The 21,806-nt window shown below is 41.6% G+C and overlaps 1 protein-coding gene across 3 annotated transcripts in view; it reads right to left on the bottom strand.

The window, feature by feature from the left end:
• The window catches only part of PHEX (phosphate regulating endopeptidase X-linked), a 564,226-nt gene that overhangs the window by 187,229 nt on the left and 355,191 nt on the right, over positions 1–21,806 (bottom strand). For all 3 annotated transcript variants that reach the window (XM_053706372.1, XM_053706371.1, XM_053706373.1), the window contains one exon: positions 17,427–17,530. In XM_053706372.1, the coding sequence (XP_053562347.1) occupies positions 17,427–17,530 (104 nt within the window). The remainder of the gene's footprint in view (positions 1–17,426; positions 17,531–21,806) is intronic.

Raw genomic sequence — 21,806 nt, forward strand, 5'->3', positions numbered from 1 at the left:
CTTTTTCAGTCAGGGGGCCTTTCTAGTCATAGACTGAGCCTCATTTTCGCGCCATTAATGCGCAGTTGTTTTTTTGAGAGCAGGGCATGCAGATGCATGTGTGAGGATCTAAGAATCTCTGAAAAATCTTTTAGAAGGCGTCATTTGGTATCGTATTCCCCTCAGGGCTTGGTTGGGTCTTAGCAAAGACTGTATCTGGGACTGTATAGGGGTTAAATTGAAAAACGGCTCCGGTTCCGTTATTTTAAGGGTTAAAGCTCTGAAATTTGGTGTGCAATACTTTTAAGGCTTTAAGACACTGTGGTGAAAATTTGGTAATTTTTGAACAATTCCTTCATACTTTTTCACATATTCAGTAATAAAGTGTTTTCTGTTTGAAATTTAAAGTGACAGTAACGGTTTTATTTTAAAACGTTTTTTGTGCATTGTTGACAAGTTTAAGCCTGTTTAACATGTCTGTACCTTCAGATAAGCTATGTTCTATATGTATGAAAGCCAATGTGTCTCCCCATTTAAATTTATGTGATAATTGTGCCATAGCGTCCAAAAAAAGTAAGGACATTACTGCCACAAATAATGATATTGCCCAAGATGATTCCTCAAATGAGGGGAGTAAACATGATACTACATCATCTCCTACTATGTCTACACCAGTTTTGCCCATGCAGGAGGCCCCTAGTACATCTAGTGCGCCAATACTTATTACCATGCAACAATTAACGGCTGTAATGGATAACTCCATAGCAAATCTTTTATCCAAAATGCCTACTTATCAGAGAAAGCGCGATTGCTCTGTTTTAAACACTGAAGAGCAAGAGGACGCTGATGATAATTGTTCTGTCATACCCTCACACCAATCTGAAGGGGCCATGAGGGAGGTTTTGTCTGAGGGAGAAATTTCAGATTCAGGAAAAATTTCTCATCAAGCTGAACCTGATGTTGTGACATTTAAATTTAAATTAGAACATCTCCGCGCACTGCTTAAGGAGGTATTATCTACTCTGGATGATTGTGACAATTTGGTCATTCCAGAGAAATTATGTAAGATGGACAAGTTCCTAGAGGTTCCGGTGCCCCCCGTCGCTTTTCCTATACCCAAGCGGGTGGCGGACATAGTAAATAAAGAGTGGGAAAAGCCCGGCATACCTTTTGTTCCCCCCCCCCCCCCTATATTTAAGAAATTATTTCCTATAGTCGACCCCAGAAAGGACTTATGGCAGACAGTCCCCAAGGTTGAGGGGGCGGTTTCTACTCTAAACAAACGCACTACTATTCCTATCGAAGATAGTTGTGCTTTCAAAGATCCTATGGATAAAAAATTAGAGGGTTTGCTTAAAAAGATTTTTGTACAGCAAGGTTACCTTCTACAACCAATTTCATGCATTGTTCCTGTCACTACGGCAGCGTGTTTCTGGTTCGAGGAACTAGAAAAGTCGCTCAGTAGAGAATCTTCATATGAGGAGGTTATGGACAGAGTTCACGCACTTAAATTGGCTAACTCTTTTGTTTTAGATGCCGCTTTGCAATTAGCTAGATTAGCGGCGAAAAATTCAGGGTTTGCTATCGTGGCGCGCAGAGCGCTTTGGCTAAAGTCTTGGTCAGCGGATGTGTCTTCCAAGACAAAATTGCTTAACATTCCTTTCAAAGGTAAAACATTATTTGGACCAGATTTGAAAGAGATTATTTCAGACATCACTGGGGGAAAGGGCCACGCCCTCCCACAGGATAGGTCTTTTAAGGCTAAAAATAAGCCTAATTTTCGTCCCTTTCGCAGAAACGGACCAGCCTCTAATTCTGCATCCTCTAAGCAAGAGGGTAATTCCTCACAGCCCAAACCAGCCTGGAAACCAATGCAAGGCTGGAACAAGGGTAAGCAGGCCAAGAAGCCTACCACTGCTACCAAAACAGCATGAAGGGATAGCCCCCAATCCGGGACCGGATCTAGTGGGGGGCAGACTCTCTCTCTTTGCTCAGGCTTGGGCAAGAGATGTTCAGGATCCTTGGGCGCTAGAAATAGTTTCTCAAGATTATCTCCTGGAATTCAAGGAACTACCCCCAAGGGGAAGGTTCCACAGGTCTCACTTATCCTCAAACCAAATAAAGAGACAGGCATTCTTACATTGTGTAGAAGACCTGTTAAAGATGGGAGTGATACATCCAGTTCCAATAAGAGAACAAGGAATGGGATTTTATTCCAATCTGTTCGTAGTTCCCAAAAAAGAGGGAACATTCAGACCAATTTTGGATCTGAAGATCCTAAACAAATTTCTCAGGGTACCATCGTTCAAAATGGAAACTATTCAAACAATCCTACCCACCATCCAGGAAAGTCAATTTATGACTACCGTGGATTTAAAGGATGCGTACCTACATATTCCTATCCACAAGGAACATCATCAGTTCCTAAGGTTCGCTTTTCTGGACAAGCATTACCAGTTTGTGGCACTTCCATTCGGATTAGCCACTGCTCCAAGGATTTTCACAAAGGTACTAGGGTCCCTTCTAGCGGTTCTAAGACCAAGGGGCATTGCAGTAGTACCTTACTTGGACGACATCCTAATTCAAGCGTCGTCCCTGTCAAAAGCAAAGGCTCATACGGACATCGTCCTAGCCTTTCTCAGATCTCATGGATGGAAGGTGAACAAAGAAAAAAGTTCTCTGTCCCCGTCAACAAGAGTTCCCTTCTTGGGAACAATAATAGATTCCTTAGAAATGAGGATTTTTCTGACAGAGGTCAGAAAATCAAAACTTCTAAGCTCTTGTCAAGTACTTCATTCTGTTCCTCGTCCTTCCATAGCGCAGTGCATGGAGGTAATAGGATTGATGGTTGCAACAATGGACATAGTTCCTTTTGCACGAATTCATCTAAGACCATTACAACTGTGCATGCTCAGACAGTGGAATGGGGATTATACAGACTTGTCTCCGATGATTCAAGTAGATCAAAAGACCAGAGATTCACTCCGTTGGTGGCTGACCCTGGACAATCTGTCACAGGGAATGAGCTTCCGCAGACCAGAGTGGGTCATTGTCACGACCGACACCAGTCTAGTGGGCTGGGGCGCGGTCTGGGAATCCCTGAAAGCTCAGGGTCTATGGTCTCGGGAAGAGTCTCTTCTCCCGATAAACATTCTGGAACTGAGTGCGATAATCAATGCTCTCAGAGCTTGGCCTCAACTAGCAAAGGCCAAATTCATAAGGTTTCAATCAGACAACATGACGACCGTCGCATATATCAATCATCAGGGGGGAACAAGGAGTTCCCTGGCGATGAAAGAAGTGACCAAGATAATTCAATGGGCGGAGGATCACTCCTGCCACTTGTCTGCGATCCACATCCCAGGAGTGGAAAATTGGGAAGCGGATTTTCTGAGTCGTCAGACATTCCATACGGGGGAGTGGGAACTCCATCCGGAAATCTTTGCCCAAATAACTCAATTATGGGGCATTCCAGACATGGATCTGATGGCGTCTCGTCAGAACTTCAAGGTTCCTTGCTACGGGTCCAGATCCAGGGATCACAAGGCGACTCTAGTAGATGCACTAGTAGCACCTTGGACCTTCAACCTAGCTTATGTATTCCCACCGTTTCCTCTCATTCCCAGGCTGGTAGCCAGGATCAATCAGGAGAGGGCCTCAGTGATCTTGATAGCTCCTGCGTGGCCACGCAGGACTTGGTATGCAGACCTGGTGAATATGTCATCGGCTCCACCATGGAAGCTACCTTTGAGACAGGACCTTCTTGTTCAGGGTCCATTCGAACATCCGAATCTGGTTTCCCTCCAACTGACGGCTTGGAGATTGAACGCTTAATTTTATCAAAGCGTGGGTTTTCAGATTCTGTAATAGATACTCTGATTCAGGCTAGAAAGCCTGTAACTAGAAAAATTTACCATAAAATATGGAAAAAATATATCTGTTGGTGTGAATCCAAAGGATTCCCATGGAACAAGATAAAAATTCCTAAGATTCTATCCTTTCTACAAGAAGGTTTGGAGAAAGGATTATCTGCAAGTTCTCTAAAGGGACAGATCTCTGCTTTATCTGTTTTACTTCACAAAAGACTGGCAGCCGTGCCAGATGTTCAAGCATTTGTTCAGGCTCTGGTTAGGATCAAGCCTGTTTACAGACATTTGACTCCTCCCTGGAGTCTAAATCTAGTTCTTTCAGTTCTTCAAGGGGTTCCGTTTGAACCTTTACATTCCATAGATATTAAGTTACTATCTTGGAAAGTTTTGTTTTTAGTTGCAATTTCTTCTGCTAGAAGAGTTTCAGAGTTATCTGCTCTGCAGTGTTCTCCGCCCTATCTGGTGTTCCATGCAGATAAGGTGGTTTTGCGTACTAAGCCTGGTTTTCTTCCGAAAGTTGTTTCTAACAAAAATATTAACCAGGAGATAGTTGTACCTTCTTTGTGTCCGAATCCAGTTTCAAAGAAGGAACGTTTGTTACACAATTTGGACGTAGTCCGTGCTCTAAAATTCTATTTAGAGGCTACTAAAGATTTCAGACAAACATCTTCCTTGTTTGTTGTTTATTCTGGTAAAAGGAGAGGTCAAAAAGCGACTTCTACCTCTCTTTCCTTTTGGCTTAAAAGCATTATCCGATTGGCTTATGAGACTGCCGGACGGCAGCCTCCTGAAAGAATCACAGCTCACTCCACTAGGGCTGTGGCTTCCACATGGGCCTTCAAGAACGAGGCTTCTGTTGACCAGATATATAAGGCAGCGACTTGGTCTTCACTGCACACTTTTGCCAAATTTTACAAATTTGATACTTTTGCTTCTTCGGAGGCTATTTTTGGGAGAAAGGTCTTGCAAGCTGTGGTTCCTTCCGTTTAGGTGACCTGATTTGCTCCCTCCCTTCATCCGTGTCCTAAAGCTTTGGTATTGGTTCCCACAAGTAAGGATGACGCCGTGGACCGGACACACCAATGTTGGAGAAAACAGAATTTATGCTTACCTGATAAATTACTTTCTCCAACGGTGTGTCCGGTCCACGGCCCGCCCTGGTTTTTTAATCAGGTCTGATGAATTATTTTCTCTAACTACAGTCACCACGGTATCATATGGTTTCTCCTATATATATTTCCTCCTGTCCGTCGGTCGAATGACTGGGGTGGGCGGAGCCTAGGAGGGATCATGTGACCAGCTTTGCTGGGACTCTTTGCCATTTCCTGTTGGGGAAGAGAATATCCCACAAGTAAGGATGACGCCGTGGACCGGACACACCGTTGGAGAAAGTAATTTATCAGGTAAGCATAAATTCTGTTTTTCCCCAAAACTGTTCCACTCGTGGACACGTAAAAAAGTAATGAAGGAGGTCAGGATCGCTCATTCTACATTTACTACATTAATTTACTATGTTGGGGTGCCATTTAGATAGTCTGCGAGGGATTAGGTAGTCCCTGTGCAACATTCTGACCTGGTATTCCCTAAGTGTCATGGATAATGTCGCCCCTCGCACAGTTTCTAAGCTTCGCTGAATCATCACTATCAAGTCTTCTCCATCTATATCCTTATTCCATGTATTCACTAATATCTCTAAATTTTTAGTTTCAATCTTACCGCGTAGCATTTTGTATAAGCCTGAAATTGTAAATCTGCCCATTTTAAGTGAAACCACTGAAGAATTGAGATGATGGGGTTCCCAAAAATAGGGGTCATTGTTAATCAGTTGATTAACGTAATGCCTCATCTGTAAGTAGGCTTAAAACGTAGTTTTTGTTATTCTAAACTGATTTTGTAAATCAATAAATGTTTTAACACTCTTTATAGAAGGATCCAGGGTATCTCGCACCAAGCACAGGCCCTCACCCTCCCAGGCAACAAAAGGGGAAGTATCCACGCCCGGAGGAAAGTCAAGGTTATGTCTCAACGGAATCATCCTAGAAGATGCACAAACCCATCCTAGGTAATGCAGAGTCAGCCGCTAGGCCTTCAGTGTGTCTCTATAGAGGAAGTTGCCTCTTATATCCAAAGGGATATGATTGGGTTGAGCAAACGACAAATAGGCTAAGCCACATTCCCCCAAAACAGAATGTTCCAGTACAAGAACATAAAAATGGTTAGTATTTAATTGCCAATCTACTACAAGACGGTTCAGTGCCGCCCAATTATATAGCTTGAGGTTAGGTAGTCCTAAACCTCCTTGAGACGAGGATGCGTACAATTTGGTGAGGGCTATTCTTGGTTTACCACCTCTCCATAGAAAACTTGTGAGTATATAAAGTCAAGTCCTTCTTTTTTAGTAGGAAGGGTAACATCAGGATGGGGTATAGAATCCATGGTAAAATTACCATCTTGATCAAGCCTACCCGTCCTGAAAGAGACACAGGTAGTCTCCTCCATCCCTCCAACGTCAGTTGGATATCCCTGCATACTCGGGTGAAATTGGCATGATACAAAGTGTTAATGTCCGTGGACAAACGAATCCCTAAGTAAGTCAGGGTGGGAGTAGCTTCCTTAAATGGGTAGACAGCATTTTGAACAGAATGTCTCCGTAACCATAAAATCTCTGACTTGCCCTCATTTATCCGATAGCCCGAAAAGGACCCGAAGGCCTCAATGGTTGCTAGAATTTTGGGGATGTATTTTGCCGGATGCTCCATAAAAAGAAGCATATCATCCGTGTAAAGAGCTAGGTACAACCTCGCCTCACCTATGGCAATGCCCAGATAGATACTACGCAGTTTAATTACAAGGGGCTCTAAAGCGAGATTGAAAAGAAGTGGAGAGAGAGGGCACCCCTGATGAGTGCCTCTCTGTAAAGTAATGCGTGGTGAAAATAAGCCATTAGCCATCACATGAATCCAGGCTCATACACGTTACGAATATATTGTAGAAAAGAGCCAGAGAATCCAAAGCGCTGCATCGCGTCAAACAGGTGGCTCCAAACCACTCTATCAAAGGCCTTCTCTGCGTCAAATGACAGCAGGAAGGCCTCCAACTCACTCTGTGCTCTCTTAGCCCTCGACCCGCCCGAAAAATGTGCTATAGCATGCAGTACTCGTCGAACATTGGTTACCGAGGTTCTATTGCACATGAACCCAGTCTGATCGGGGTGTATAATATCTGTCAATATAAATTTCAACCTATCCGTCAAGATTTTCATTAGTATCTTGTAGTCTGAATCAAGAAGGGAAATAGGGCGGTAAGACTCAGGTAATTGTGGATCTTTTCCAGACTTTGGTATCAAGTACACATGTGCCATGGTGAACACTTTTGAAGGGGAGATCAGATCTGCATAATATGAATTATATAGTTTAGTATGAGTGGGAGTGACCTGGGTCTTTAGTAACTTGTAAAATTCTATAGGCAGCCCTTCTGGGCCTGCCGCTTTACCATTAGACATGGACGAGATTGTTTTCAATATCTCTTCTGGGGAAATGGAGGCATTTAGAGCAGCTAAATGCTCCGGACTAATCTGCGTTAAGTCTAGGCCTTCCCAAAAATAGGAGATAAATTCCTCAGAGGGTACCTTCTGGGTGGAGTATAAGCTAGAGTAATATTTTGCTAGAACATCCATAATGGCCTCAGGAGTCCTGTGAGTTTTATTGCAGTATTTAAGGGCTGCAATGGGCTTACGCGCTTCCCGGTGGGTTGTCAATGAAGCTAGCAGTTTGCCCAATCTGTCTCCTCCTCTATAATATTTGGCACTAGATCTGAGGAGTTGTGCAACTGCCTGATGGTGCAAGAAGACATCTAGTTCACCCTTGCTAGCAAGATATTTATCTTTTGTTGAAGGGTTCGGGTCACTACAGTATGTCTGATAAGACCCTGTCAGGGTCTCCTGTAAACTCTGCAGCTTGGCCTGCATTTTCCTACTTAGCGTAGCAACATAGGATATGATGTCTCCCGTCAATACTACAATTCAGGAGCATCCAGATGATTCTGATTATCAGTATAATAATCGTTCCATGCATGGACCAAGTATTTAGCAAAAGCGTCTGAAGTATAGAAATAACTAGGAAATTTAAGCGTGTTTTTGTTAGTAACGACGGGGCCTATGGAGATCTCCAATTCAACTGGGGCATGGTCAGAGACCACTACGCTATGTATCTTGGTTCTAGTCACTTTTGGGATCAAATCGGGAGATATCATGAAAAGATCGATACGTGAGAGCGTCGGTATCACTTTAGAAATGCAGGTAAAGTCTCTGCTGTCAGAGTTCCGTAACCTCCAAATGTCTACCAGCCATAAAGAGTCAGCAAGTCTGGAAAACACTTTTTTTTCAAAGGTTCCTCTGCTCTTGGGTTGTTGCCCTATTATAGGGCGCCCTGGATCCTGCATTCTATCACATATAGGATTAGGGGCTAGATTGAAATCCCCCCAAGCACAACATCCATGCCTATAAATAGGGTTAATAAGTTCTGAATAAGTGTGGTCCAAAAAGCTGTAGACTTACAATTTGGTGCATATATATTACAAAGTACCAATATTCTCTGATCAATTTTAACCTGCACTATCAAATATCGCCCCTCTTTATCTTTATGAGTAGCCATGATCTCAGTCTTTCCCCTTTTCCCGAAAAGAATTGCTATATCCCCGCTAGAGCTAGTGTGTGACACGTACTCCACTGAACCCACCCAATCCCTCTTCAACTTTTCATGTTCCACCTCAGAGAGGTGGGTCTCCTGCAATAGTGCAATATCAGTCCCTAAACGTCTCAGGTGTGTCAATATAATGCTCCTCTTGGTAGGAGAGTTAATCCCCCCCCCCCCCACATTCCAGGACGTAAGTCTTACCGCCATCTAGAAGTCAAGGAACGGTCCCTGGTCTCCGTCCCCTTCGAATGCCTGGGCGAGAGGGGGGAAGGAGGAAAGAAGAGGAGAAAAAAAAAAAAACAGCACCACGCCCTGTATACATCCTTACAGCAATCCGATCTTAGCTTACTAACACAATGAATCATGGTCATTTCCATTTCTACTTTAGCAACTTTTTTCCAAAGGACAAACTTATTAGCAGATACACAAGTATTTCCACAATGCAGTGATGACAACAATATATGGTACTCTCCAGGATGGGTAATTTCTTCCACATCAATCTTGTCATGAAAATTTAAACTAAAGGCCTCTGGTCGCCCCGTCCAATGGAACAGGGCCTTTGTCCCAAACCTGTGAGAGTCAAGCAGTTGCAGTGAAATGGCTACATACAATAAATAGAGTAACAGCTCACCCTGGTAAGTTGCTGATGCCAGATCCATTAGAAACTGGGGGGTTAGCTCCTCATTCATTCCGGTTAGCTTAACCAACCTATTGTATCTAAGTTGCTCATTTCTCAGGTGCAAAAGCCCTAACCCAGCTTCATAAAAAGACCACGATTGTAAGGTGATGATTAAGCTGAACAGCATTTCCACACATAATAAAAACTTAACACACAAAACTCTAACATTATAACCATTCCTATTTAGAGAATACATTATTAATAACCTTTAGGGGTTCATAATAACCACCTTATATGAATAGGGTAAGCCCACATAGAGCATTATGTTATAGTATTTCAGCCTGGGTCTGAGTGTGTTGATCTAGGTGAACCAGCAGGCGGCCCATTTTGCTCCCTCCCCAGATACTCAGTCACCTCCCGTGGAGTGTTGAAAAATTTGGGGCCAGAGGGGGTTAGCAGTTTCAATTTGGCAGGGTACAAAAGGTACACCTTCCTACCCTCCCCGTTAAGCCTTGAGCATAATGGTGAGAATTCTTTGCGCTTTCTCATAAACTCAGAGGAGTAATCCTGGAAAATAAGTAACTTACCCTCGTACATGAGTGGGGCAACTTTTCTGTATGCTCGTAGCATCTCCGCTTTTAATTGAAAGTGTAAAAGTTTAATCATAACCTGTCGAGGCTGCGTGTTCTCTCTCTCATGATGCCTATCCGGGCCTACCCTGTGCGCTCTCTCAACACTACCTTTAAACAAAGTGGGCATCAGTTTAAATAACAGCGGCAGAGTGTTTCCCCAGGATGCCCAGATTATTGCAATGGGACCTATTTTCTACGTCCTCCAGCCTCTGATGTAATATCACATTTTGTTTTACTAACATATCAATGTGTGTACCATGGGTAACAGATGTATTCTCTAGCCCTTCCATCTCTGTAAATCTGACAGAAAATTGTTTCATTTCCCGGTTAAGTGATCTAAGCCTTTTTGCAGGCAATCTATTTTAGGGAGAAAGATAGAGGATAGCTGCTGTACCACGACATGTGTGTCCATGGGTAGCACATTAACTTCCTGCGCACTAGAAGGTGACTCTTGCACATGGTCAGCAGCTCCCCTATTCTTTCCTGAGCTTTTATTTTTCCCAGACATTCTGCCTCCAGTTAAGAATCTATCCATATAGAAGCTTAGAAGGTTTCAGGGGCAGTGTAGCTAACTAGTAAAGACCTTCAGTACACAGTACAACATGAACCCATACAGTGATAAAAGTTAGTACAATGCTGGCAGTCTATTGCAATAACCATAGAGCAGGCTGTGGCCTGAAACAGCCAAACACAGAGTCAAAAACAGGTCTCCTTCCAAAATGTCTGTGAGAAATGTGATGTAGAATGAAGGGTTTATGAGGCCTGTATAACTTTCAAAAGTGTCTCTGTGAAACTGCCTGATAAAAGTCTAAGGTTGGTCCATGCACCGTACATATATAACAAATTTCTGACCCTCAGTTCCAGTGCAGTGCCCCACCAACCGCAAAAACTGTCCAGGGGCCTCTCCCAATGTGCCCTGAATATAGCGTTGTAGGCAGTTATTATAATGAAGGGGCCCCTGTCCTCTCCCCACCTTGTTACCTGTTGTCCTAAGTGCGTGTGTGAGGATAACACCACGTTACCTTCTCCGGCTGTGGGGTGCAGGCAGCAGAGGATTGTGCAGAAGAAAAAAAGTGAAAGCAGCTCCTATCCGGGCCTGTGTGAAGCAAGGATCTAGCCCCACCACAGGGTTAGAGCATCAGTTGAGTCCGACAAGTTGCGTGACCGGGATGACAACCCTGGCAAATAGTGTAAAGGTACTGGAACTGATCCTCTTCCTCTGCTAATGCCGGGCAAGATGGCGTCTTTTCGCGCCTCAATGAAGCGCTCAGCTTGTCTGGCCAGCAGCCGTGTGTGACCAAGTCTATGTGGCCTGGTCTCCCCACCAAACGATCCAGTCTCCCCTCCCCTCAAGTTGCTTTCCAGGGCATATAACCCCGACCGCTCACCTCCAGCTGTTCTGTCCGGCGGCTCTCAGGGTCAAAACTGCGCACCACAGTGTTCTGGCGCAACAACTCTCTGCACTCTGCAAGATCCGGCTAACGGCTCCACCTGTCTCCGATCAGTCGGTGTATTACTGCCAGAAAAGGGATGTGTGTTCCACAGCCTCTCACTGTGTCTAGGTGAACTTCCATGTGCCAATAAACTGGCGGTGGGGGCGAGATGGCTGTCGCCTGTGCGGGAAGTGCCGGGCACCCTATGTGCCAAGGCATAAGTGCACTCGGGCTATGTAAGAGTCCTTTAGGGGCAAAAAAAGCAGATTTTGGTCCCCAAAAATGCCTATAATTAAAGCATCAATTGCAGAGCTCCCACTTTCAGCTGCCTGCTCCTTGGCCCGCCCACCGGAAGTCGAGTGTCATTTTATTTTTATATACAATGAGTGCCAATTTTCCCCAAACAAAGGCATTTCACCATTTTCCCAAAACATAATCTAGCAAGGGATCAAAAGCAGCATCTGCTGTTTTGAACACAGACTATTTTCTCAGTTTTTGTGGAAATAGTGTTATAATTGCCATGTAAACACCTTTTTTATTATGCATTCCTTGACTATGGATAACATTCCTCTTTACTGAGGTAGCCTCAAAACCTTATTGTAATAAACCCTAATCACTGTGATACGAGACTAATAAATTATCTTGTGTGAAAATAGTACAGGAACATAAGTGACTTTTTAGTTGCTCTCTGTGGACACTTGGTATTGCCTCTTTTCATTGTATAATGTGACAAAGATTGTTGTTGTTAATATTAAGCTTAACTGTTGTTAAATATTTAGATTACATGTTACTTACTTTTGGGTTCCCTGGCCACCAATCTACCATTTTTTTAGGCCTAGATTTAGAGTTCGGCGGTAGCCGTCAAAACCAGCGTTAGAGGCTCCTAACGCTGGTTTTGGGCGCCCGCTGGTATTTGGAGTCAGTGATTAAAGGGTCTAACGCTCACTTTTCAGCCGCGACTTTTCCATACCGCAGATCCCCCTACGCCATTTGCGTATCCTATCTTTTCAATGGGATCTTCCTAACGCCGGTATTTAGAGTCGTTTCTGCAGTGAGCGTTAGAGCTCTAACGACAAGATTCCAGCCGCCTGAAAATAGCAGGAGTTAAGAGCTTTCTGGCTAACGCCGGTTTATAAAGCTCTTAACTACTGTACCCTAAAGTACACTAACACCCATAAACTACCTATGTACCCCTAAACCGAGGTCCCCCCCACATCGCCGCCACTCGATTAAAATTTTTAACCCCTAATCTGCCGACCGCCACCTACGTTATACTTATGTACCCCTAATCTGCTGCCCCTAACCCCGCCGACCCCTATATTACATTTATTAACACCTAACTTGCCCCCCACAATGTCGCCGCAAGCTACTTAAAATAATTAACCCCTAATCTTCCGACCGCAAATCGCCGCCACCTACGTTCTCCCTATGTACCCCTAATCTGCTGCCCCTAACATCGCCGACCCCTATGTTATATTTATTAACCCCTAATCTGCCCCCCACAACGTCGCCGACACCTACCTACACTTATTAACCCCTAATCTGCCGAGCGGACCTGAGCGCTACTATAATAAATGTATTAACCCCTAATCCGCCTCACTAACCCTATCATAAATAGTATTAACCCCTAATCTGCCCTCCCTAACATCGCCGACACCTAACTTCAATTATTAACCCCTAATCTGCCGACCGGAGCTCACCGCTATTCTAATAAATGTATTAACCCCTAAAGCTAAGTCTAACCCTAACACTAACACCCCCCTAACTTAAATATAATTTACATCTAACGAAATAAATTAACTCTTATTAAATAACTTATTCCTATTTAAAGCTAAATACTTACCTGTAAAATAAATCCTAATATAGCTACAATATAAATTACATTTATATTATAGCTATTTTAGGATTAATATTTATTTTACAGGCAACTTTGTAATTATTTTAACCAGGTACAATAGCTATTAAATAGTTAAGAACTATTTAATAGTTACCTAGTTAAAATAATAACAAATTTACCTGTAAAATAAATCCTAACCTAAGTTATAATTAAACCTAACACTATACTATCAATAAATTAATTAAATAAACTACCTACAATTACCTACAATTAACCTAACACTACACTATCAATAAATTAATTAAACACAATTGCTACAAATAAATACAATTACATAAACTATCTAAAGTACAAAAAATAAAAAAGAACTAAGTTACAGAAAATAAAAAAATATTTACAAACATAAGAAAAATATTACAACAATTTTAAACTAATTACACCTACTCTAAGCCCCCTAATAAAATAACAAAGACCCCCAAAATAAAAAATTCCCTACCCTATTCTAAAATACAAAAATTACAAGCTCTTTTACCTTACCAGCCCTGAACAGGGCCCTTTGCGGGGCATGCCCCAAGAAGTTCAGCTCTTTTGCCTGTAAAAGAAAACATACAATACCCCCCCCCAACATTACAACCCACCACCCACATACCCCTAATCTAACCCAAACCCCCCTTAAAGAAACCTAACACTAAGCCCCTGAAGATCTTCCTACCTTGTCTTCACCATACCAGGTTCACCGATCCGTCCTGGCTCCAAGATCTTCATCCAACCCAAGCGGGGGTTGGCGATCCATAATCTGGTGCTGAAGAGGTCCAGAAGAGGCTCCAAAGTCTTCATCCTATCCGGCAAGAAGAGGACATCCGGACCGGCAAACATCTTCTCCAAGCCGCATCTTCTATCTTCTTCCATCCGGTGCGGAGCGGGTCCATCTTGAAGCAGGCGACGCGGATCCATCCTCTTCTTCCGATGTCTCCCGACGAATGACGGTTCCTTTAAGGGACGTCATCCAAGATGGCGTCCCTCGAATTCCGATTGGCTGATAGGATTCTATCAGCCAATCGGAATTAAGGTAGGAATTTTCTGATTGGCTGATGGAATCAGCCAATCAGAATCTAGTTCAATCCGATTGGCTGATCCAATCAGCCAATCAGATTGAGCTCGCATTCTATTGGCTGTTCCGATCAGCCAATAGAATGCGAGCTCAATCTGATTGGCTGATTGGATCGGCCAATCGGATTGAACTAGATTCTGATTGGCTGATTCCATCAGCCAATCAGAAAATTCCTACCTTAATTCCGATTGGCTGATAGAATCCTATCAGCCAATCGGAATTCGAGGGACGCCATCTTGGATGACGTCCCTTAAAGGAACCGTCATTCGTCGGGAGACATCGGAAGAAGAGGATGGATCCGCGTCGCCTGCTTCAAGATGGACCCGCTCCGCACCGGATGGAAGAAGATAGAAGATGCGGCTTGGAGAAGATGTTTGCCGGTCCGGATGTCCTCTTCTTGCCGGATAGGATGAAGACTTTGGAGCCTCTTCTGGACCTCTTCAGCACCGGATTATGGATCGCCAACCCCCGCTTGGGTTGGATGAAGATCTTGGAGCCAGGACGGATCGGTGAACCTGGTATGGTGAAGACAAGGTAGGAAGATCTTCAGGGGATTAGTGTTAGGTTTATTTAAGGGGGGTTTGGGTTAGATTAGGGGTATGTGGGTGGTGGGTTGTAATGTTGGGGGGGGGTATTGTATGTTTTCTTTTACAGGCAAAAGAGCTGAACTTCTTGGGGCATGCCCCGCAAAGGGCCCTGTTCAGGGCTGGTAAGGTAAAAGAGCTTGTAATTTTTGTATTTTAGAATAGGGTAGGGAATTTTTTATTTTGGGGGTCTTTGTTATTTTATTAGGGGGCTTAGAGTAGGTGTAATTAGTTTAAAATTGTTGTAATATTTTTCTTATGTTTGTAAATATTTTTTTATTTTCTGTAACTTAGTTCTTTTTTATTTTTTGTACTTTAGATAGTTTATGTAATTGTATTTATTTGTAGCAATTGTGTTTAATTAATTTATTGATAGTGTAGTGTTAGGTTAATTGTAGGTAATTGTAGGTAGTTTATTTAATTAATTTATTGATAGTATAGTGTTAGGTTTAATTATAACTTAGGTTAGGATTTATTTTACAGGTAAATTTGTAATTATTTTAACTAGGTAACTATTAAATAGTTCTTAACTATTTAATAGCTATTGTACCTGGTTAAAATAATTACAAAGTTGCCTGTAAAATAAATATTAATCCTAAAATAGCTATAATATAAATGTAATTTATATTGTAGCTATATTAGGATTTATTTTACAGGTAAGTATTTAGCTTTAAATAGGAATAAGTTATTTAATAAGAGTTAATTTATTTCGTTAGATGTAAATTATATTTAAGTTAGGGGGGGTGTTAGTGTTAGGGTTAGACTTAGCTTTAGGGGTTAATACATTTATTAGAATAGCGGTGAGCTCCGGTCGGCAGATTAGGGGTTAATAATTGAAGTTAGGTGTCGGCGATGTTAGGGAGGGCAGATTAGGGGTTAATACTATTTATGATAGGGTTAGTGAGGCGGATTAGGGGTTAATACATTTATTATAGTAGCGCTCAGGTCCGCTCGGCAGATTAGGGGTTAATAAGTGTAGGTAGGTGTCGGCGACGTTGTGGGGGGCAGATTAGGGGTTAATAAATATAACATAGGGGTCGGCGATGTTAGGGGTAGCAGATTAGGGGTTAATACTATTTATGATAGGGTTAGTGAGACGGATTAGGGGTTAATAACTTTATTATAGTAGCGCTCAGGTCCGCTCGGCAGATTAGGGGTTAATAAGTGTAGGCAGGTGTCGGCGACGTTGTGGGGGGCAGATTAGGGGTTAATAAATATAATATAGGGGTCGGCGGTGTTAGGGGTAGCAGATTAGGGGTACATAGGGATAACGTAGGTGGCGGCGGTTTACGGAGCGGCAGATTAGGGGTTAAAAGTGTAATGCAGGGGTCAGCGATAGTGGGGGCGGCAGATTAGGAGTTAATAAGTGTAAGGTTAGGGGTGTTTAGACTCGGGGTACATGTTAGGGTGTTAGGTGCAGACGTAGGAAGTGTTTCCCCATAGGAAACAATGGGGCTGCGTTAGGAGCTGAACGCTGCTTTTTTGCAGGTGTTAGGTTTTTTTTCAGCTCAAACTGCCCCATTGTTTCCTATGGGAGAATCGTGCACGAGCACGTTTTTGAGGCCGGCCGCGTCCGTAAGCAACTCTGGTATCGAGAGTTGCATTTGCGGTAAAAATGCTCTACGCTCCTTTTTTGGAGCCTAACGCAGCATTTGTTTGAACTCTCGATACCAGAGTTAAATTTATGGTGCGGCCAGAAAAAAACCCGCGGAGCGTTAACAGCCCTTTTACCGCCGAACTCTAAATCTAGGCCTTAATGATTTATGTCTTAAGGCACTCCAGCCAATAAAAAACTTTACCTTCTGAGCCATTGATAATTAGCAAAGCACACTATTGGGCCCCTGCTTAAACCGCAGTGTAACAGCATCACTTTTTTAAGTAAGTAATTTTAGCAAAATATTTTGTATGAAATATTATATACAAACTAGGATAATAATTACATTTGTTTTAAATGTTTTTGCATTGTAAAGTTTCTGATGTAGCTATATGTTGTTTTTGCAGGAACTACAGAATCATGAGTACATTTTCAATAATCTAATCTAATGATGTTGTATCATAAATTAAAGACAAAGTCAAGTTACATCTAAACTTTCATGATTCAAATACGGTATGTCATTTTTAACAACTTTCCAATTTACTGTTATCATCAAATTTATTTTGTTCTCTTGGTATTCTTTATTGAAAGCTAAATTTAGGTAGGCTCATATGCTAATGTCTAAGCTGTTGAAGGCTGTCTCTTATCTCAATGCAGTTTGACAATTTTTCACAGTTAGACACTGCTAGTTCATGTGTGCCATAACATTGTGCTCACTCCCGTGGAGTTATTTATAAGTCAGCACTGATTGGCTAAAAGGCATGTCTGTCAAAATAATTGAGATACAGGGGTTGACTGCAGAGACTCAGCTACAAGGTATTCACAAAAGGTAAAAAGTATATTAATATAACAGTGTTGGTTATGCAAAACTAGGGAATGTGTAATAAAGGGATTATCTATATTTTTAAACATTAAAACATGTGGAGTAGACTGTCCCTTTAATCAAATTAAATAATAAATAATGATGTTACCATTTTTTTTTTTTTGTTCCCTGAATATGAAATAGAAAAAAAGTGTTACTTGCTTCAGGGATAATACAGATACATTGATTGAAATAAAAAATGTATAACTTACTCTTTTTTAGGAACTTCTTTCCTAAGCCAATAAAAGTCAGATTGTGAAAGAAAATGCAGAGTCTGAAGAATATTTCCAAAATAGTCTGACTCTGAGAATTTCAGCTGTAGAATGAAGAAAAAAATATATTCATTAATACATATAAACATTTTAATAAATATGTTGACAAGTCAAAAAAGTAAGAAATACAGTGAATACATGTCACAGTTGTCCCATAGTTACCCCTATAGTTTATAATACATTTTGTAATACAGGGTATGCTGTAGACAAATAAAATCCTATTATATAAAAGGCCAAGTGTGTTTGTCCGAAGCTGTCATGCGCAGTAGAGACAGCATGGGGACAAACACACCTGGCCTTACCTGACATGCTGTTGCTGGGAAAGTGGGCGTGACCGGGCGGGAACGTGGGTGTGGTCGGGGTAAGAGAGAGAAAAAGAGAGGGGGGAGAGAGAGAAAAAGAGAGGGGGGAGAGAGAGAAAAAGAGAGGGGGAGAGAGAGAAATAGAGAGGGGGGAGAGAGAGAAAAAGAGAGGGGGGAGAGAGAGAAAAAGAGAGGGGGGAGAGAGAGAAAAGGAGAGGGGGAGAGAGCAATAGAGAGGGGGAGAGAGAGAAAAAGAGAGGGGGAGAGAGAGCAATAGAGAGGGGGAGAGAGCATAAAAGAGAGGGGGAGAGAGAGCAATAGAGAGGGGGAGAGAGCAAAAGAGAGGGGAAAGAGAAAGCAAAAGAGAGGGAGAAAGAGGGAGCAAAAGAGAGGGGGGAGAGAGAGAGCAAAAGGGAGGTGAAGCGAGAGAGAGCGCAAAAGAGAGGGGGAGAGAGCGCAAAAGAGAGGGGGGAGATAGCAAAAGAGAGGGGGAGAGAGAGAGCAAAAGAGAGGTGGAGCGAGAGAGCGCAAAAGAGAGGGGAAGAGAGGGGGAGAGAGCACAAAAGAGAGGGGGAGAGAGAGAGCAAGGGGTGGGACTGCTGTACTGCAAAAAATGTCCCGTGTGAACAGGCTTTAGGACTAGTGTTATTATAAAGCAGTTATCTGATATGTTACAATATGTACCAATCAGTATCTGTGACAGGGGCATGGGAATTATGTTATCACTTAAACTGCAAGAAAACAATGTCATTGTAGCATCTTTTTTTTATTACCTATATTTTATTTATTTATTCCCCTAAAGAAATATTACTCTATGTAGCCAATCATAGGCCCTTTAGAATGAATGAAGCTTATATATGAAGTAGTCTATATTATTTAATACTAATTGTACAATAAAATTTGTTTTGCTAATTTTCTTTTCAGAATTCCCCTCAATGTTCCTCCAGCTCCAGGGAGCTGGAGGAAAATTCATAAATAATCTTAACCCCTTAAGGACCAGCGACGTACCCTGTATGTCGCTGGCCTTTTTTTGGGACTTGATTGTTTTATAGCGCGGTCTTGCCACCAGCATTGAGACTGCTCTATTCCACAAAGCCTGCTGGAGGGAGGGCATTAATAGCCTGCTCTTGCTAGACTTGTGCTATTATGTCCTGAAAAACCCCTTAACGACCAGTGACATACAGGGTACATTGTGGTCATTAAGGGGTTAATATTGGGATCAATGACAATATTTTAGAAAAATGATTTATCTATAAAAATGTCCATAGACATTAATGATGCTTTTCTGTAGAAAACTGTTAGATACATTTTCTCAAGGATTGTGATTAAACCATAATCTTATATTATTATATAACTAAATTGTGTGGGGTTTAGAATTGCAATTTGATTGTCACCAATAACGTTGGTAATATTGTAAGTTTTTACCATTTATTTTTTTTTCTATAAAAAATGTTAATGCCTGGACTGTTCTAGATTTGCAAAACTTTGCAAAGTTTGCTAGCAACAGGACTTTAAACTTTAAACCTGTAAATATGTATTTTGCAATGCTTAATTGGTGATTTATACACTATGGGGTCAATTTATTAAGCAGTGGATGCTGCATCGACGCCCCATCATTTTTTTTATAACAAAAAAAAAATATGCAGTCAAAAACGGTATTGTATAATCACATTAACAGCTGTTCTGAAAATATCTTATTTTATTAAAAATTTAAATTCATATTGAAATGGTACAAAAACCAAATGATTTAAGGTACACAGTAGAAATTGTAATACAACTGCACTGCACGTGCAAAAACACCTTAAATTCATATTTATAACATGAAATTCAAAGCATATTATTTCCTTGGGTGAAAATTTGCCTCCAGGTGTGGCATATTGTGAAAACATTTTCTCCCTGTAGATTTCAAAGTTATTTCTTGCAAACTAAAAGGTGGTAAAATGATGTCAAAATATGCCAAATACTAATTTTCCTAATAGAAAAACATGAATACAGAGGCGATTGTAAACTACAATATAATAAAAGTAGAGTCATTTCATTTTATATTGACCACTTTTAATTTTTAAAATGCACCCCCTGCACCCTGATAAATGCACCCTGATGACTATTCTCCCCAGCAAAGATACCCTTACCAGCAAGCTCTATTACTTTAAATGGGAGACATCTCGCAAACTCGCAGGGACAGACCATTTTTTAATAGAATTCCCTGAGGGCAGCCCATTGCAAGGGTTGGCATAGAAAACCGATTCTGATCCAACAAAGTTTTTAGAATGGGGCCCTTAGGGAGAGTGCACTGTGTAAGAAGCTGATAGAGCTAAGTGCGTAGTTTTTGTCTTTGGTGAATATTTACTCAAAGAACTGTGGAATCACTGCAATCAATAATAGATTAATTTGACCCATGGGCATTTGATTAACTATTCTGCCCAAAGCTGGTAGGATTTATACAGGGCACCCATCAATTTGGTAGCTTTTTTGAAAAAAAAATATGATGGTCAATATCTATCTTAATTTATTTATACTGTCCATTGTGGCACTATTAGAGACATCCATACTGTCCATTGTGGCACTATTAGAGATATCCATACTGTTCATTGTGGCACTATTAGAGATATCCATACTGTCCATTGTGGCACTATTAGAGATATCCATACTGTTCATTGTGGCACTATTAGAGACATCCATACTGTCCATTGTGGCACTATTAGAGACATCCATACTGTCCATTGTGGCACTATTATAGATATCCATACTGTTCATTGTGGCACTATTAGAGACCTCCCCAAATTAAGATACTTATAGGGGGCAATAATGTTCTCCTGTATCCTATGGGGGGAGCCTACAGAAGCCAGAACAGCATGCTATATTGACTGGACCAGACTTAGGACCAACACCTGGGGCTTTCAACATTACACAAGTCTGGTTACTTAACCACATACAGTACGTGGGAAGCTTCCATTGTGGTAGTTGTCTACTTAAAGTATCACTAGTGATTGTTTACAAACGTCTTGAGTATGATTCTGTCTTTCATGACCTATTTGACAATTATATTTATATGTATGTGAAGCATAATAATAATGTTTTCTCTTTTTAATAAGTGCAATATTGTTACCAAATATATGTTCTCTCCTTTTATCTGAACTGGTTTGATAACTATGTTTATTTAATAAATTCATTGGGGGGTTTTTATACTTGAATTATTTATTGGTTCTAGTGATTATTTGCTATTAAGAACGAGTGCTGTATATGATCACTATCTTCTGTACATGTTTATAATCAATTTTATTTGGTCATAGCACTGGTACTAATTTGTATTTTATGCTTACCCTTTTTATCATTTTGGATAGGATTGTTTTATTCTTCTGCTTATGCAAGTTTTAAAATGGGCTCTAAACTCAAAATGTAATCTCCCTGGAAAAAGTTTAATTAAGAGGAATAAAGAAAATGATGCAATATACATTTATTGTTTATTTTACCTGCTTTAGTTTTAAAACACCTCAGAAAAAAACGATGCTTAAGACACTGGGGGGTAGTTATCAAGCCATCAACCTCAAATACGCTGGAATTCCGCAGCGTATTTGTGGCAAGGCTGATTCGCCTTAGTTATCAAAGGCTAGAGACCGGCAAAAGTAGAATTTTGTGACGTAAACTTCGATCCGCCAGACTCCGTCCGACACAGATCGATTCTTACGTCACTCCAGATGTTCCGCACACAAGTACGGCACAATCTCACTACTTTTGCTAGTTATCAAAAAACTAGCAGGTACGCTCGGCACTTTTACGGCCCAGCGTACCTGGTTTTAAAACCGCCAGCCTGGAGGCGGCGGATCCCATAGGAATCAATGGGAGTCTGACCATAGCGAAAGTACAAGTTCGCTGCTGCCAGACATCCCATTCATTCATATGGGAGCTGTTTGCACCTAACACCCTAACATGTACCCCGAGTCTAAACACCACTAATCTGTCCCCCCTACACCGCCGCAACTAAATAAAGTTATTACCCCCTAAACCGCCGCTCCCA

This window comes from Bombina bombina, chromosome 3 (assembly GCF_027579735.1).
Source record: "Bombina bombina isolate aBomBom1 chromosome 3, aBomBom1.pri, whole genome shotgun sequence".
NCBI lineage: Eukaryota > Metazoa > Chordata > Amphibia > Anura > Bombinatoridae > Bombina > Bombina bombina.